The 17,980-nt window shown below is 44.2% G+C and overlaps 2 protein-coding genes across 3 annotated transcripts in view; one reads left to right on the top strand and one right to left on the bottom strand.

The window, feature by feature from the left end:
• On the bottom strand, positions 1-11,146 carry dclre1a (DNA cross-link repair 1A (PSO2 homolog, S. cerevisiae)). The gene is made up of 10 exons (XM_012814505.3): positions 10,402-11,146; positions 8,844-10,274; positions 8,526-8,659; positions 7,750-7,868; positions 7,338-7,481; positions 6,899-7,044; positions 5,997-6,151; positions 5,008-5,146; positions 2,283-2,479; positions 1-2,194 (listed from the first exon to the last, which is right to left on the bottom strand). The coding sequence occupies exons 1-9, from the start codon at positions 10,847-10,849 to the stop codon at positions 2,313-2,315; spliced, it is 2,883 nt and encodes a 960-aa protein (XP_012669959.2). The 5' UTR covers positions 10,850-11,146; the 3' UTR covers positions 1-2,194; positions 2,283-2,312.
• Positions 9,742-17,980, top strand: part of nhlrc2 (NHL repeat containing 2) — a 26,849-nt gene continuing 18,610 nt past the window's right edge. Inside the window, exons 1-3 of one of the 2 annotated variants that reach the window (XM_031560810.1) lie at positions 9,742-9,791; positions 11,430-11,555; positions 11,984-12,136. In XM_031560810.1, the coding sequence (XP_031416670.1) occupies positions 9,746-9,791; positions 11,430-11,555; positions 11,984-12,136 (325 nt within the window). In that variant the 5' untranslated portion in view covers positions 9,742-9,745. Of the gene's footprint in view, positions 9,792-11,329; positions 11,556-11,983; positions 12,137-17,980 lie in introns of those variants that run through there. The other variant, XM_012814550.3, reaches the window with a different exon arrangement.

Raw genomic sequence — 17,980 nt, forward strand, 5'->3', positions numbered from 1 at the left:
TGACGGGATGTCACTGTGGGGTGGACGCTTGGATATGTACGGGAGGCAACTAGTCAATATGAATCGATATTGTCCAAATCCTACCCATCTGCAACACGATCGTGACACTACATTATTCTAATTTGATGCAACCAAAAACTGTCAAACATGTCCTGCCTCGCTAAACGAGAAATTTAGGAAAGAATAGGTAACTAAAGTATATGAAAATAACCGTTATAGATGTTAAATGTACTTTCCAAGCATTCAGAGCATACAGCGCCCCCTCTTGTCCCCACTCCCCCGGTACCGGCCCTGCAATGTTCACACACGCACGCAGTCTGGTATCGCATCATTCCTGTGTCCATCTAAAGGTCAGGCTTGATTGTTTTCCATCCGCACACATCTGTCAGATGACCGGTCATTCTGGCATCCAACGTCAAAAAATAAATTGTCATTACATTTCCTGGAAGGTTACCCTAATGCCAATGTTGCTGCATAGTCATCATGGCTGATTTATTTCTGATGCCATGTAGAACTCACCTTTGGCAATTCAAGATAACGTTATTCATCTTAAAAAACAAAACCTCTAGAATCTTTTTTCCCAAACTTGACTCGCTTGTTATTCCTATAAACGCATGTCTTTTCGGATTTCTCCTCTCTCTGACACCCACATTAAACTGATCGACATAATGCTTTAACGGGCACATTATTTGCAGGGAAAAGCCGACACTGGGTGAGAGAGAGAAAAAAAACAGCAAATGCATCCCTCAAAGTCACAAACAGATGCTGTACGCTGCCGCATGGAACCCACAGCCCTGCTGGGACTGCCAAGCGGGCTGCTGAAAGCACCGCAAATTGATGATCATTTCCTGTGGGTCTCCTCCGTCGCTCGTCAGCAAATTATTAAACTCCCGAAGTGAACTCATAAAACAGCAAAATGGGTATGATTCTACTGCGATAGGACAGTGTTAATGCTTTACCAAGATTTATTTTTCACACCACCTTTTTTAACATGATTTGAATTGATCAAGGAACAAGAGTTTAAGTGTTAACGTTTTTATTTCATTAAGTATCATTTTGTTTTAAAATAATTACTTTTAAAATGCAGCCATTTAATGAAATGCCTCTGAAATTGCTCAGTGCACATATTCTTGTCCAGCAGCACTTTAAGAAGCCGTTTGGAAGGAGCAGCACTCTAATGTCAAGAGGGAACAAAACAGAACAGCGGTCACCATAGAGACCAGTCCAGAAAGACCTTATTCAGTCCAAAAATAAAACTAATATAGGTTACATGAAAAACATAAATGCAGAAGGACAGAGCGGTGCCAACGTCACTGTAACCGAGAAAATTCAAAGAGATCTCTGATTACACAGAATAGTCAGTCTTTTAGCACCTTGACACTCAGCACAGGTCTGTAACAGCTGGCCTCATCTCCGGTGAGCACCAGTCAGTGGAATGTCAGTGGAATGTTCTAGAGCTTTCTTCTCCTCAACACCACCCAGGCGTAAACACATTATTGCTAAAAGTAGGCCAACAGTCCAACGCATCAAATTCAGCCAGAGCTAATGAAGATCATTAAGATCAATCAGATGGATTAACGCCAGTGATTCACATCTGAAAGCGTGCAACTGGGAGTGTTATTTTAATTGAGACCATGCAAGGAGCCTCTTGATTTCACTTATCTGTTCCGCCTCCATGAATGAAGATGCGTTTAGAGAGAGAGAGAGAGAGAGAGAATGTCAACCCAGAGCAGGACTGGGGTGGAAGTGAAAGGCTGTGATGCTCTTGATAAGGGTGCACACTGTGATGCAGGCGTTATTTAGGGAGAGAGTGTGGTAGCTTTGAGAACAAGGTCACCTAAAGGTCACATTGCTAATGTCCCTGCAGGATCTCAGTTTCAGGGGGAAGAAAGGCGCCATAGAGTAATGACCTGTGGAAGTTGAGCCGACCCCTGCTAGGTCCAGGATACGAATAAGGTCAAAGCACAGACTCTTGAGGACGCCATCCTAAAGAGCAGGGTCCAGGTTACAGGACTTGGTCTATGTAGTAGGAGTGTGGACTTGGGGAGGGCCTGGATCCTGAGATGACCCAGTTTTCGATCCTAGCCGTGTCCTGCTCTCAGTAGAAACTTCCAGTGGAAGACGGTTTCCATTTCACTATTGGCTGTGGCATCAAGTAAAGAGCACTGCCTGCCACCTTACCTGTAACAAAACCCTTAAGCAAAATAAATAAATAAATGAATGAATGAATGAATGAATAAATAAATAAATAAATAAAACTGATCCAAGACCAGCACACACACTCGAAGGTGCCTCGGGGATCACTGGAGTCTCTAGAGGCGGGCGCTGACTTCGGCGTCCCACTCGCTGAAGCAGTGCTCCATGGCCTTGCGGCTTTGCCAGCTGCCCACGTTGACAGTGGGGATGATCTTCTGGGGCCGCAGCCACTGCACGAAGCGCTTCATCTCCAGGTAGCTGCTGTGCTCGCTGTATGGAACGCCTGAAGGGGCACAAAAAGTCACACAAAAAGTCACACAAGAAGCAGAGAGAGACATGAGGCACAGTGGGATCAGGTGAACTACAGTTCTCGAGAGGCACTTGCCACAAGCTCAGGGAGCTACATTTATGCATTAATTGGATTTTCTAGGGGGAAGCTTGTCAGCAGAGGTGTAGCCATAATTAAAATGTCTGCATGGGCTTGTTCCTCTTGTCACACTGTTCACCAGAGCACCCTTTTCCTGCCCCGCTGCAGTGAAGGCATTTTAACCATCCGCTCTGTAGAGATCAGGTGATCACTATGGCAACGACCAAACCTGGTTCATTCAACGGCATAGACGGTCATTGCTCTGCGAGACGAGGATGAAAAGTGCCAAAAAGAGTTTCAAACAAGGGGCACTCTACAGAAGACATTGCTACATCACACGCTCTATTGTCAAGTTACAAAATACCACTGGAAGAAATGCATTTGGGTCAATAAGCAACTGAGGCCATTTTCACAATATAAATAATCAAAAGTAGAAAAAAATTTGAATTTGGGAAAAGGAAGTGTAGGAATTTTTATTTTTCATGCGTTTCTCATCATTGAACACACACACACCTACTACAAATCACTACATAACATACCAGTAGTTCCATAACAGGCTGGTTTCACAATCTAATTTCACAAATCAATTGGTTGCAGAGGTGAGCTTGTTTCACGCCTGACGAAAAAAATGAATGGAAGGGTATGGAGAGTGTGTGTGTGTGTGTGTGTGTGTGTGTGTGTGTGTGTGCCCCCCCCCACCCACGGAACTGCCATTCAGACACCCAGATCACGTCTGAGACCTGTTCTGATGGGAGCACATAAAAATCAGCTTTGAATAAGCAAACCGGAACTCTGAGCTCAAGAGATTCAAATTAATTTGCAGCTTCTTCAAAACTCTGCGAACAGCTCTACTTCAATTTGAAGAAGTTCAAGACTCAAGTGCTGTGGCATATCAAGTGAGGAGATAAAAAGGAAGCCGGCGAACAAACACGGGTCTCCAAAGTGATGAAACCTCATCTGAAATGACTTGCTTTCATTAACCTAAATTTAAGCAACCTTCCAGATCAAAAAGATAATGAAATTGTCATGTGGCTTCTGTCTGGGATTTTCTTTTAAAATTACACCACCTCTAAGGCTCTATGTGTTAGAAATGCAAAAGTTGTTTTGTTTTGTTTTTTATTCTTGAAAAATGAAACGTTTCAGGGCATATGCTTTTCTACCACCACAGTCTTAAACCTATTTAAACTACAGACACATTATTCATTAAGCCTTTCAAATATCTGCTGTTGTTGTCGCTATAAAAGCACTGAGTTTCTGTACAAAGACTGCATAGGGGACCTTTAAGCCACTGGATACAAACCTCTGACCACATGCCTCGGCAACATTTGGGAATGCCTAGTTTACAACACAGACAGCCAAAACTACAAAAAGGCGAGACGCAAACCCCTTCCCACACCCGGTCACATTCGTTTCAAATGGGACGTGTCTTTGTGCTGACTCGCGTGACGGCAGCAGGCGAAAAGCTGAGTATCTCAAATAAAAGCCTGGATTTGCAGGAGCTGTCGTCTAGCTAGCAGACCTTTCTGGGTCACAACAGATTTGCTGATTCTATCCGTAATGGGTAACGGTTTTGGTTTCCAGAGGGAGCATTCAGCGATTTTAACCAGACAGGGAGGAGAGAGGAACGCGAGGAGGAGGAGAGCACTAAGACACAATAAATCTTCAGTACCGGTTGACAAATGCACTTAAAGTAGCCGATAGAAATCACGTATTAAACCTGGAGCCAAAACAATATGAAAGAAGCTAATGGGTGACTGCTTTAAACATTTTTATTTCCAATAACTGTTTCAGAAACAGTCACCTGCAGAGGCACAGCTCTACTTACACTACTTACGTTACCTCTGATCACACAGTTATATGTGCCTGGAGTTCACTCCACTCCACGGAACATTCTATAGATAGCATTAGCAAAACAGAGCCCCACACACAATGCATTTTGTAGCTTTCAATATAGCCAAGATACTGCTATGTTTCACAGCCACATGCCACGAATACTTAAGTCTGCACTGAAGATAAGAGTCTGTGAAGCCCACAGAGACAGATGGACCACCGCTGTAAAAACAGCAACGACCAAAGAAAAGTAACAGGAACATTCCAGTTACTTCTGTTGCTTTGATCAGTATTTAACCAGGTCATATCGGTGAAGTTCATACCATAAATTCAAATTACATTCTAGTCACGAGGTGGAGAAGAGTAATGAACTTTGAATTATGTGAGAGGCATTACAAACATTTTGAAAGATTCTGGTAAGCATCACCCTCCCCATTCACTGTGTTGCCGATGAGTGAAGACATAATGTAGCTGAAGTTAATGAAGTTGAATAGTGCCTGGTCCTGGCCTTGTGACGGTCCAGCCAATACATTTCCATCCCCTCATGCCCTTAAACCCATTTCATCCAGTCTTTGCCATTTTTCATTACTTCATTTTTAACTCCTGTCACTTACCGTAGATAGTGATGTTGCCCTGAGTCTTTGGCTGGAGACGTTCTAACGTTGAGCACTGGTCAAAGGTCCAGCCTGTGGGCTTGAAGGCCACCAGTTGGTCGTACTTGTCTGAGAACTTATCCAAGTGAGTGTGCAAGTTCTGCCAAAGAGAAATTCAGAAACAGTGGTTGGCACCGGAGAATAACACAAGTCAGGCCAAGGACATAAATCAAAACTGAGGACAGCCTCCCTTTTGAGCAAAGTCTCTCGGCCATTTCTGTGAATTGTTCCAAACAGCAATTGAGTGTGTCAGACACATCAAAGGAATGATTCCACTTTTTCCACACTTCTCGCTTTGCTTCCCTCAAAACACTTCCGCCTCTGTGCAGCGTCAAGGGCATAAAAAAAAAAAAAAAAAAACGTTGAGTTCGCTCACAAGGGATGTTTCTGTCCCAAACACTGTGCAGCGTCAACCTTTTGCATCAGCAGTTATGTGAAAAAAGTCAGACTTAATGGATTCTGCGCTGCGCACATACACACACGGCTCATTTTATCTTCTGCAGAATTTCAGTTGGCAAGGGGGAAACGAGCTCAGAACTGGGGAATTAGTATGCCGGGTTTTGCACTTGGTCCGACCGTAATTAGCATGTTAATTAATTTTCACGCCAACCTGTGAATTTGCACACACACACACACACACACACACACACACACACACACACACACACACACACACACAAACAGACAGACAGACAGACTTGCATGGGGGTAAGCCATCTGAACGGAGCGAAATGCACACCCATAAAAATGCAAAATGTCGATACAGTTTTTTTCTTTCTCTGTGAGATAATTAACATCTCATTTCCTCAAATCGCTCTCTCCCTCACTCCAAGCCAGGTCGCTCACATAAGCTAAATGGATAGCACTGACAGCCATTCAAACACATTTCCTCAGTTATAGTCAGTAGGAGAAGGGGCGTGACAAACTGCTGACTCAGCGTGGGTACGCACTTTGAAGTTGAGTTGCATCATGGGTAGAATGTGGACCTGGGCCGCCTTCCAGTCGGTGGTGATGCTCTGGCGGATCTGGTCCGACTCCAGACAGCACATGATGTTGTATTTGTCCCGCGACAAACATACCTTACAGCCCAGCACATCAGCAACAGCTGTAGGACAAATAGAGAGAGAGCGAGAGAGACAGAATGAATGAATGAATGAATGAATGAATGAATGAATGAAAACCAACCAGTCTCAATCAAGAACATGGAAAACAAAACCAATTAAATCCATCTCTCATATAAATGAAAATGGCCTAATCACTGAATCTCAGTGATTTAGTTAAGTTTGGATAATCCTTTTTATATGTTCACTCAGACTACCCAACTAATTTCAACACACACACTCAAAATGTTGTTCTGAAGTCAATTAATACAAATTCTGTGTCCTGTCCTCCGACAAGCCCTGCCTGTTCCAACCCTCTTTTTGAGACCAGCGGTCTGAACACTGACAAATCACAAGGGGAGAAATTAGGCCACCTTTAAAAAGGTGCCGAAAAAAGAAACACTTAAGAGAACCAGGAGAACATCTTCTAAGGGGAATGTGGGCCACTGGTGCCTTGGTTACGCCACAGCCACGGACCCTTCATTGAGGGTGAAGGTCTCTACGCACAGCCCCGGACAAACAACACAGGAAATGAGGCCGGCCACGGCAGGAGGCTTTTTCAGTCTGCCCCTTGACACATCAATGAGCTTCCACAGATCAATAGCCAGGCAAGAAAGCCACAATAAAAGCGAGAGAATAAAGGATTTCTTCAAAAGTGACATTTTCATTACCAACTTGATGAGTGACTTGGTCATTTCTGTGTGGTCACCGGAGATGGGATCTAACGATCGTGGGAGGACTTACTCACTCACCCAGGAAAACCTTCTCTTTGCCCACGGAGTAGGTCCCACATACCACCAGCGTTCGTGGGTTCAGGGTCACTGCTTCAAAGGCCCTGTTAGCAGCAAAGGTTATGACCTCTTGCTGGGTGGGGAAGGTGTACTCTGAACTGCAATATCTGAGAGGGAGAGATAACAATATAAAGTCAAGCATATGGAAAGATATCTAGCTATCTAGAGAGACAGACAGAGATCAAGCATAAGAAATAAGTAAGACTTTATTTATCTAGCACATTTCGTACAAGAGTTGCAGTTCAAAGTGCTTGAAATAACAGAACGAGAGAGACAGAGAGAGTGAGAGTACTAATACAGTTTTAGAGGACACCCTACAAAGATGGATACATGACTACATGACTGCCTGACTGCACTTCCTGTCCAGTGGATAGGTTCTGAATTCTTCCGTATAACTCACGTGGTGTCCAGGTAAAGGGTCTGCACACGGATCCCCTGCAGCTCAGGGTAGCGCTCCATGGAGGGGTCGGCCCTGAAGTCTCCCGTGTGGAGGACCCTCTGACCACTGGGCAGGGTGAACAGCAGCATGGCCGATCCTGGACAGCTGCAGAAAGGACCCATGGGGCATAGTGAGACACTATGAATTAATTCAACCTTAAGCTTTTATCTGTAAAAAGGTCTGCTGTGCCTTCACAAATACACTTGTTTTGAGAAACAACAGGGCTATTAGATTATCGATGATGGGGACAACAAGAGAGGACTCTGTTGAATTTTACATGCGGGCTATGACATGACGACATAAATCTTTAGGATGACACCCAATATGGGAGCGAATAGACTGATAAGTGAGAAGATAAAACAAACACACTCACTGGTTGGCGTCCAGTAGGACAACCTTCACCCCCTCAACGGTGCACTCTGTGTTCATAGGCAGGACGTGGACATATTTCCCATCCACCTTCAGCTTGCTCAGAACCAGGTTACCTGTGATCTACCACAACAAAACAAGCCAGTCACAGCACCCATCATTTTATATTACACAGAAAATTAGTTGCGGGGGAAAAAAAGAACCACCACCACCACCAAAAAAGGTTACTAAGGATAGGCCACTGGGGACAGTACGCATTTGAATTCTGTACAAGACCCACAGGCACAAGGTGTCTCATGCACTGATCTAGAAGCCGGTTTCCCTCATGCGTGTCCCAACACTCTGCATTATTACTCCAACGTCAAAACTGATCCTTGATCAGCACGTCTAATCCAGCACACTCTCTGAATACAAAACACACAACCAGACTTGGCAGAATTCAAGCGGATAATTTTTATAGCTTCAATGACAACGTCACAAAAAAACCGGGACAGGACCAAAAAGATGAAGTAGAATACATACACTGCAAAAGTTACCAATCTTATTGAGTGCCAACTTTGCTTTAATCAACTATTCTGTAAGTGCAATTTACTCATTTAATTTTGTATGAGACATATTATAAATGTAATATTAAATATTAATATTTTCTAATGAAGGACTGTTGGCATTTCCAATTACCCTAATGTACCAGATGACTTGATCTACCTACCCTTCCAAAGCTGTTTAATGGCACACTCATACCCTCAACACAGACAGACCATGCAGATAACTATCACTCACCTTGTTGCAGTAGATGGGCAGAGTGGAGGACTTATTCAGGCCCATATAGTGGTCGGAGTGGAAGTGGGTGAGGAAATAGGCAGTGATGCCCTCTATGGCCCCATACTGAAACGCATCAACAGTAAACGGTGTACCTAGATGGACGGACATGTAAAAACACCTTCAGGACAAGAAGGGAGGTTGCATAACTCATAACAACACAGCAATCACTGTACAACAGGAGACACAATTCATTAAGGGGGTTATTGCATTTGACTTGACTGTCTAAGAGATATGGTGTAAAAACTATGCAGGCAAAGAAGAGGAATGCACATTCACCTGGAATTTTCTTGTAGAAGGGGCAAGACCTGACTTGACCTTGTCCTCTTGTGTTCCAGCTCCTCCAACCCCCTTGTCTTTTGCCTCCTTCCGTCTGCACATGCTGGGTCTCCCCATTCCCGGTGGATCCAGGACCCACCTCGGGGTCTTTTTTTCTCCACCCAGACCGACCAGCATTCCTCACTGGAGCTTCTGAGGTCTGCTGGGAGTTCTGCACAGAGGAAAGGTTATCGCTCCCTCCTTCTCCAGCTGTTTTAATCTCAGGATCCTTCAGTGGTTTCAACCCAAAGAAGACCCCAATGTCTGTCTGTTTGTGCCCGGATGACGTGGCTCCTGCCTTGCTCTGGGGCTTCCTGGGGGCCATGGCTGTGGAGCACAGCTGGGTGGATGTTTGTGAGAGCGGTTTTTGAGACAGGCCTTGGTTTAACTGGCTACAGGAATTTTGCTCAACACCTGTATGGAAAACCTGGCTTGATAAATTTTCGCGAAGATGCTCCAGAACTAGACTTTGGGGAGACTGTAAAAGAGTCTTGTGACTAGTCTCTGAGTTTGCCACGGAGAAGCTGTGTGGAGGATAAAGTTCAGCAACACCTGTGGACCCAGGCTTACTTAGTTCATGTTGATGTGCTAACGAGGTGCTCGTTAACTCCAAGTTGGCATCATAGGACGACTCTCCCTTAACGAGGGGGATGTCTTTGGAGTCTTCAGACTGCTCTGCGTCACACTGGTCCCTAAACTCAGTGAAGAGGTCATCACTGTCACTCAGAGAGTCATTGCGCTCCTTTGGAAACAACACTCTTCGGAGTTGGTCCTTGTGTTCCTCAGTGTCATCGGGGAACTCAGGAAGAGGTGAAAAGGAAATGTAATCATCTTCAATACAATCAGAAAATCCTTCTTCTTTAATGGCACCTGACATTGAGGATTGGTCCAAGCTATCCGGCTCAAGAGGTGGAGTTGCGTTAACTGCATCTGTTTTAATGTCCATACTGACTGGATTATTGCAAACAGGCTTGTTCGTGTCGATGTCCAGCGTCACTTTAGGTGAAACTTTTGCTTTGGGCAAAGGTTTGCCCCGTTTTTCAGAAGGTGACCAACCTTTCTTCTTTTTGATGTCCCCTAAAGCTGGAGAGCGTAGGAGCAGCAGGGCGTTAGACCTTGAGGTAGTAGAGGACTGGCCAGGCCCAGCTTGTCCAGGGCTGGGAGAGGCACTTCTGTTGTAGGGTGAGGAAGGACTGTCCAAAGTGGCACTGTGTATATTGTTTTGAGTCTTTAGGAAGGGAGAAGAGGTAGTCGTATGATCAGCCAACGTCTCTTCATACAGAACAAACCCGCTGTCGTCACTGACAGCCCTGCTGTGAGCTAGCAGAAAGTGGCTGTACTTCTTGTAGTGGCTGGGAATGGTAGATGAACACTGAACACCGTCTGGGCACTCTGAGGACAAAATACAAATTAACTTCCCAAATGTTATCAATATTTTGAAATATGACCTGACCTGAAATCTGATGAGGTTGCCATTAACATAATGACAAAATCAGATCACAATCAGTAGCCTGCCTACCTTTGCTGTCATGTCCAGGGGTTTCCAGGCATTCTGCGACGTGCCATCGTTGAGACTGCACCACCAATATGGAAAATGGCATCTGACAAACTGGACAGTGTCCTTTTGTTGGGGAGGATTTTTCAGTTTCGGTCACGGTGAGAGGCTTGTCCTCGCATGCTTTGTCCGATGGCAGTGGTTGGGTGGACAGACCAACATTCACTTCATTCATTTGTATCGAGTCATTTCGAGACTGAGTGTTTGCACTTGTTCTTTTGTTAACACAAGCGCGAGCCTTCGTTGTGGAGGCTTTCTTGTTTTTGTTGGTCCTTTGCTCTGTTCCCGACTCGTGTTTTCTCTTCCCCTTCGCCTGTCTACTACCCTTTGCATTTTGACTGTCATTATGTTGTTTTGGCTTCCTCAGAGATTTGTATTCCCATATGTCACTCTCAGAACCGCTTTGTGACATTTGGGTAGTAACACATAGACGTTATGCCTTTAAAACACAAATAATGATGTTTTGCAGATGAGGCTTGTTTTGGAACATCACTGGGGTAGCTAAATGATCGCATTCTAGGCTACTGAATCTGTCACAACTAGCACCGTCCAGATTGTCAGGTGTCCGCAAGAGAACATGAAGCGAGGAAGACTACATTCAATCGCTGTACATTCTGAATACAAAGCAAAAACAAATGATCATACCACTACTGTAGCCTGCTATGAATCACAGCTTGAATCCTTGTGTAACGTCGTGATTACCGCCAAAGCATTAAAACTATCTACACAAAACGATACGCATCAGCGTTTTCCAAATATTACTACAAGTTTCCCCCTAAATTATTTTAAAACCTTAGATGTAAGCACTAATTGGGACGTTTATTTAATTTTAATAGTATACTTTATTCTTTCATAGATTATAACAAAGCATTTTTTCTTAGGTGTTTGGTTAATGAGGAAAGTCCAGGACGAGAATAGAAGTTGATTTTACTCACAGTACTGTGTTGTTGGAAACATGGCGTCTTACAGTAGCCTGACAGCTCTAATTCCAGTTCAAAGCCAATTGGACTACGCCCTGGAAGACGTAACTGCAGACGAAGAGAAGGAAAACCTTGTATATCAGTACTTGAACAAGTTGGACGATAAGGGAGACTTGAAAATTCCTGATTTCGAACCAGGTGAGTGCTGTAAACGGGCATTGGACTTCATTCCTTGGTGTGGCAAGTGTTGGCTAACTTACTGTTAGGTTTGACACTAGCTGTCGCATTGTTTCATGTAATCTCCATACACAATTTGTAAACGCAAAACAACATAATAGTGCTAGAGTATCTCTTCGAATTAGCGCTACATTCATTTAGCGTTATGTTTGATCCATTTTTGTGACCAACATACTGTGAATAGGAAGTCGGACTGTGTTCTAGCCTTATTTGGTCAAAATTCTCTTCCGGTATTAGCAAGGCTTGTAACGGGGTAATGGCTGAAATATTAATTTGGTAGTATTTTGTCTTTCATTTCAGCTAACGCACAGCTTTAGTTGTAATGGCTTTGCATACAGCAAACACGGTGTTTAACTATAATACTGAATGACATGTTTCTTCTGCTTCAGATTTAGAATGGCTGAACACAGAAGGACCACTGTCTTTGGCCAAGGAGCTTGCTGGAAAAGTTGTGGTGCTCGACTTCTTCACGTACTGCTGCATCAACTGCATGCACATCCTACCCGACCTTCATAAACTGGAGCAACAGCACTCAGTTAAAGGTACACAAATACACAAAAGTTACGCAAAGAGCTCCCACTCCTCACGAGACGCCACCCCCTCTAGTGTCCCTCTGCCCCATCTGTGTGTGACTGAGGCACATTCTGAGCGAGGGATGAATCAAGTTGCATTCATTCATTCATTCATTCATTCATTCATTGTTCATTGTCATGTTCAGTGCACCCTATGTAAGTTGAGTAGGAGGAAGGTTGCCTGCCCCAGTGCTCAGGTGATCTGTCTTCCTGCCACATACCATGTTTGCAATATGAGCCAGAATGAGTGATTCATTCAGTGTAGCTACCCCCTCCCCCTTTGCCACCTATAGAATTTCACCACGGGAAGTACGCGGTTCAGTGTTCTCAACACGAGCAGGGGAAAAAGACCCCGGCTAATGTATCGTTTACCCTTGTTTGTCTGAACAATGATGCATAAACAATCTTTCAGCATATGGTCAATGGCATTCTGCACTATGTACAGTACACCATGGTAGAGCATGGACCTGTGTGTGTTGTTGACAGGGTTTGCTGTAGTGTCATGAACAAACGTTGCACTAACCATTCAGTAGGCTGCCTCAGGGTCCATAATTACCACTTTATCGTACCATTACAAGGAGGGTCTTTTTTTCAGTGCTGATACAATGACGGTTATCTGTGACAAAGAGAGCAATAACTTATCTTTCAGACCATATTTGAAAGCTTTTAACAGCATTATTTTGGGGAGGTGTGAAGAAAAGGATCTGGCAACATGAATTCCTGGAATGCACTGCACTTGCTAATCTCTTTAAATCAATCTAAAGCAGGTTTGAGAAAAAGGAAGGAAGATGTTTGAGTGTTTGCATGGACAAGTTGCATTTAAAATAAGAAGCCTACAACTCTTCCTACAATACTGACCACAATACTTACTACAATACTGATCACATTTGGCATTAGCGATTATCTCTAAGGGTCACGGTTGAGCTGCAGCATGTGTGATTGCTGGTTCTGCTCCCACCTACTTAAATGCTCTTGTAAGGGCAAATGTTACCCCCAGGATGCTGCGCTCGTCTAATGAGCGTCGTTTAGCACTGCTGTCTGTGCAAGTACGGCAATCTAGACTATCCTCATTTGTAGTTCCACGTTGGTGATTTCACGTCGCATTGATTTATCATTTAGGCTGCATTTTCATCATAAAGTATTTCAAACCTTATTACTATCCTGTGGACCCATGCCATTCTGAAGCTGTGGAATATTCTTTGGACCCAGAAAGATCTAAAAATAGGGCCCAGGTTGAAAATGACAGAAATTTCTCATTAAATTACATCCCCAATAAATCTGTGAGCACCTCAGACATAACCACTATCTGTCTTTTTCAGTAGCCTCAGACAACTAATTTAAAGCTCCTTTGAGTTACCACTGGTCTTGTATGTTCCATGAACAACAGCTTCCGTCTTCATCCACCCTCTGACATAAGTTCTCGCGAGTTGGGAGGACATCATAAATGGCTCCAGCAATGAATTTAATGCGGTTAGCATCCATAGCCCACAATTCTCTCCAGCCGATCCTCGTCTTCTCAGCATTATGCCAGTTCATCCATTGGCCTTGATTTGCCTGAGAGACCGCTGCTGCCCGTCTAGTTACCTCCTATTGATGCCAAAAGAAGCTGATTACCATCTGCATCCTCTCCGTAGCCTTACACCATGATTTCCAACTGTCACCTTACCCTGCTCTCCCATTTCCTAGCTGCCTTATTAATGATTCTCTCAAATGTCTCAACCTCTGAAATAGCAACTTCATGCTCAGTCAAAGGCAACCTTGTGTGTGGCAAAAGCCCAAGCTGCTAGCACCACAATCTCAGTTCCAGGCAAGAAGGTCTTATCAATGGTATTGATAGCCTTAACAATTCATTCATTAAGCGCTTCAATTTCTCACTTAATGTGGAATTTTACCACCTGCCTAAACTCTTCAATGGTTTCTCTAAAACAGAGGTAATCACAAGGGTATAAAAACTCTATTCCACCAGTTTTCCCTAACTGATAGGTACACTTCTACATTTGCTGGGTTTCACTTTCATTCTTGCCCAATTCAGGTTGTCATTCCACTTGGCTAACAGCTGACGGGTACATGGAGCGGTTGTTGCAAGCGTTGTCGTGTCGTCTTTATAAACTCAGATGGGAGGTAACCGGGTGCCGTCCTGCAGCACCTCAGCACCACCAACCCATTGAGATGCCCCTTATAATTACCTCCATTGCCATGGTGAAAGCCAATGGTGAAATGGTGCGTCCAGCCATGATGCCAATCTCCAAATGCTGCCAGGATCTGGTGTAGTTACTTTAGTTGACACATAACTAAATATTCTCAAGATATACTTTGACTAACGCTGAAAACTTTTCAGGGGTCTGAAAGTAACTGACACACAGTGCCTTTCCTCTCACAATTGATTTCGCTACAAGATTGATTGATTTCATTGATTTCACAAACTCTGAAATCCACAGCATTAAGGCAGTGGTGAGTGAAGCAGAGCCTACCCTTGCCATTGAAAATAAGAGATCTTGCGATTTGCTTTAAGAAGTTTATGGACTTTTAAGATATATATATATAAAAAATGTATTACAGTCTCATGTCTCACGGTATACTTGCAAATGGATTGAGATGTGTTTTATATATTTTTTTTTTTACAAATTTGTTGTATAGTTACCTGGATTAGCCTACATTATCACAGGGTATGCACTGCCCCTGATCGCACGTCATTGCTGGCACTATTGTCTACTGAGTCTTTGCCAAGTCTTTACTCTGCCCCTCTCTCTCTCTCTCTCTCTCTCTCTCTTTACCCCGCTCCCTTTCTCTCTTTGCCAGTGGTTTCAGGCAGGGGGGGGGGGGTAAGTGTTCTGTCTGGACATGCCGTTCTCTTGCCTAGCCGGACCTTATTATAGCCCAGCATACAGCAGGGGCACTATCACCTCCCAGCTGTCAGCGGTCCATTCATGCCCCCTTCCCTGGGATCATCTCAGGGAAACAGCAGCCCAGCCGTACCCTCCCCATTGCCCATTCTCACCACTTATCTTGTGCACTTAGCCCTGCTTCATCCCTGGCATGGTCTCCGGTACATTGTGTTACTGCCTCCTGAACAGCAGCTCGGGGGGTTACGTTGCCACCCATGGCCCCAAACCTTAACACCTTAGCCCACTCAAGTGCAGAGTGATTTCGGCTTCCTGGACTTCAGTATATAAGTGGGGTACAGGCTGTTTTTTAATAATACAGGGGTCCATTTTGCAAATGTTGATGTCTGCGTTTTTGTGATGTATGAAAGAAATACAATACAGTGGGGGGAGGTGTATTTTCCTCCACTTTGTTTTCATTGTCAAAATTCTACACACAAAATCATTCAGGCTGAGAAATATTCAAACGGATCCCCTGCTGTCATATTCTCTTTGCCAAAGCATTCTCAGTTTCCCAGCTTGATATGGACTCTCTCTTTTATCGCTCTTTGTTTTCTCTCTGAGATGAATATATTCTGTGCAATGCTTGCATTTTGCCAAAATCCTGCCTTTTTTCTGTGTGGCCCTTCGAGTCTAATGGCACCTGCCGTGTACGTTCCCCCAAGGAGGGCGTCTCGGCAGCCGTCCGGCCAAGGACCAACGCACAATGAAATTACCAGCACATGCCGAGGCTGCCTTTTTTTTTTTAGCTCAAGGCAGGTGCATTTTGCAATCTATCGGTGGAAAGGACAACCCATCATAACACTCCTTCTACCCCCCTCCTCCTCCTTGCCCAATGTGTTTTGCATTTTTTTTCTTTCCTGTGTACCATGGCTAAAGTTATGAATTTTAATATTGTGATGGACTATCGGCTCCTGAATGTGTAAACAGCCATCTGTCTGGAAAATGTAAAAAACGCCATCTCCATTCATCACCAGAGCGCTGTTTCCACCCTGGGGATGTGTACGGCGGGAGTTTGTCGAGGTGTGTGTATGTGTGTGTGTGTACGTGTGTGTGTGTGTGTGTGTGTGTGTGTGTGTGTGTGTGTGGTGTGTGTGTGTGTGTGGATGTGGGGGTTGAAGGAAGGGGGGGTCTCTCTTTCCTTTCCCTGTGACATTTCAGTTAAATTACGCAGACAGCAGTCGGGCGGCTGGACAACATTTTGAAAACAATAGACAATCAGACGGAAGACTTGGAAACGGAGAGAGAACAGCGACAGCTCGCTTCAGGGCAGAATGAATCCAAGTGAAGAGCTGTCCACTGCTGGAAATGAGTTCCGCTTCTCGTTGGCTACTCTATGTGCAGAGAGGCCTTGGAGTACAGTTGTGCTTTGAACCGCTAAGAGCTCTGAGACTTCTCATTGTCTGTTATTACTCCAAGTATGCTAATTAGTAGTTTCTGAGTGCTTATCAGAGTTTCTTTTTAGCTTAAATATTGGTAGTAGTACTATTTCTTTATTTTTTATATATATATTATTTCTGTGTCCATTCAAATTGGGTTCATTTTATAAGCTGTTGAATAGTGGCTTAAACCTCAGCCTGGTTTTCTTCTTTAATGAGCGTTCCATGTTGAGGTCCCTTAGGCAGCTCCCTGGATGTGAATAAATGAATAAATGTGTGTGTGCAAGTAAACCACATGTTAACTGTAGACTTTCCAGTGCGACCTTCTCGCGTAGTTGGCAGGAAGCATTGACTTCATGCCAAAGATTCAGGCCAGACCTCCACACTACAGCATCAGTACACTTACTGTTACTGGGTGTAAGTGTTCTGAGAAAAGGGAGTAAATGCAATTTTCTTTTTATACTTCACTGCACTGGAGGAGCATAATATGAAATCTGAGACCACGAATGGTCCAATTGGGCCTTTTAATAGTGTAATATCTGTCCGTGAGTGTTTTCATTTCTCTGACGAGCTTGTAAAAAAAACCAAATGGAATTCTTGGGAAGTGTGTTGGTGGGAGAGGTGTGGTTTAGGAGGGATGGAGGAGACTTGTTTTTTCTCTTCCTCCTCAGTCATGCGTTCAGGTCACCTCTGTCCTCCATGGGTACTGAGTCTGACTTCACTGGGCAGCTATGCAGAGGAGCCGTGTTAGATCTGATCGTAGATCATTCCTGTGACTGCAGAGGCGCCACCGGGGCACGAGGGAGCTGAGTGACATCGCATCGCGCCACGTCACGTCACGTCACGTCAGTTGTCTGAGCCCTTTGTCTGTCCTTTTTCTCACCATCTGTTCCCCTAGGTTCCAAATCCAAATCAATGGCGATTGAGCCCCCTTTCCTCCCACTGTTTCAATTCTGGGTTCCGATTCCGAAACCTGGACGTGGCTGTGAGCTGGAGCGTGTCACTAGTGCTGTCAGGCAAGACAAAAGCAAAGCGGCAACGCTGACAGAATGATTGGCAACATCCCCATTTACACCAGGATGCGCGTTTCTGACTGACTGACTATTCCTGCAGTGTGGTCATCATACGCCCATACATTATTATTCAGCTGTCATGGCACAATTTTTTTGAGGGGGGGAGGGGGGAGGGTTGAAACAAGTCTCTTTCCAAGTGGAGGAAAGAAGCCTTGGGGGTTCATCATGTGAAAACACATTAAAGATCACGCTAAACTTTCCAATTTGAATGTTCCCTTTCAAACTTTCCGAGCACCTCATCCTATTAAATTAAACATTTCTAATTTCATCTCTTTCAGCTCCTGGCATATCTTTTTTTATTTAATTTTTTTCCTGATACCCTGAATTCACCTTTTGGGTATTTTAATAACGATGCCTCCCGGAGTGTCAGGACATTTTGATCAGTTTGGGAATACAAAAAAAATGTCATTTTGACTGCGCCGTACCCATTATTCACGCCACATTTAGAAGGAGGAATTCAGGCAAAGGTTGGATATCTGA

Source organism: Clupea harengus, chromosome 23, assembly GCF_900700415.2.
Source record: "Clupea harengus chromosome 23, Ch_v2.0.2, whole genome shotgun sequence".
Lineage (NCBI taxonomy): Eukaryota > Metazoa > Chordata > Actinopteri > Clupeiformes > Clupeidae > Clupea > Clupea harengus.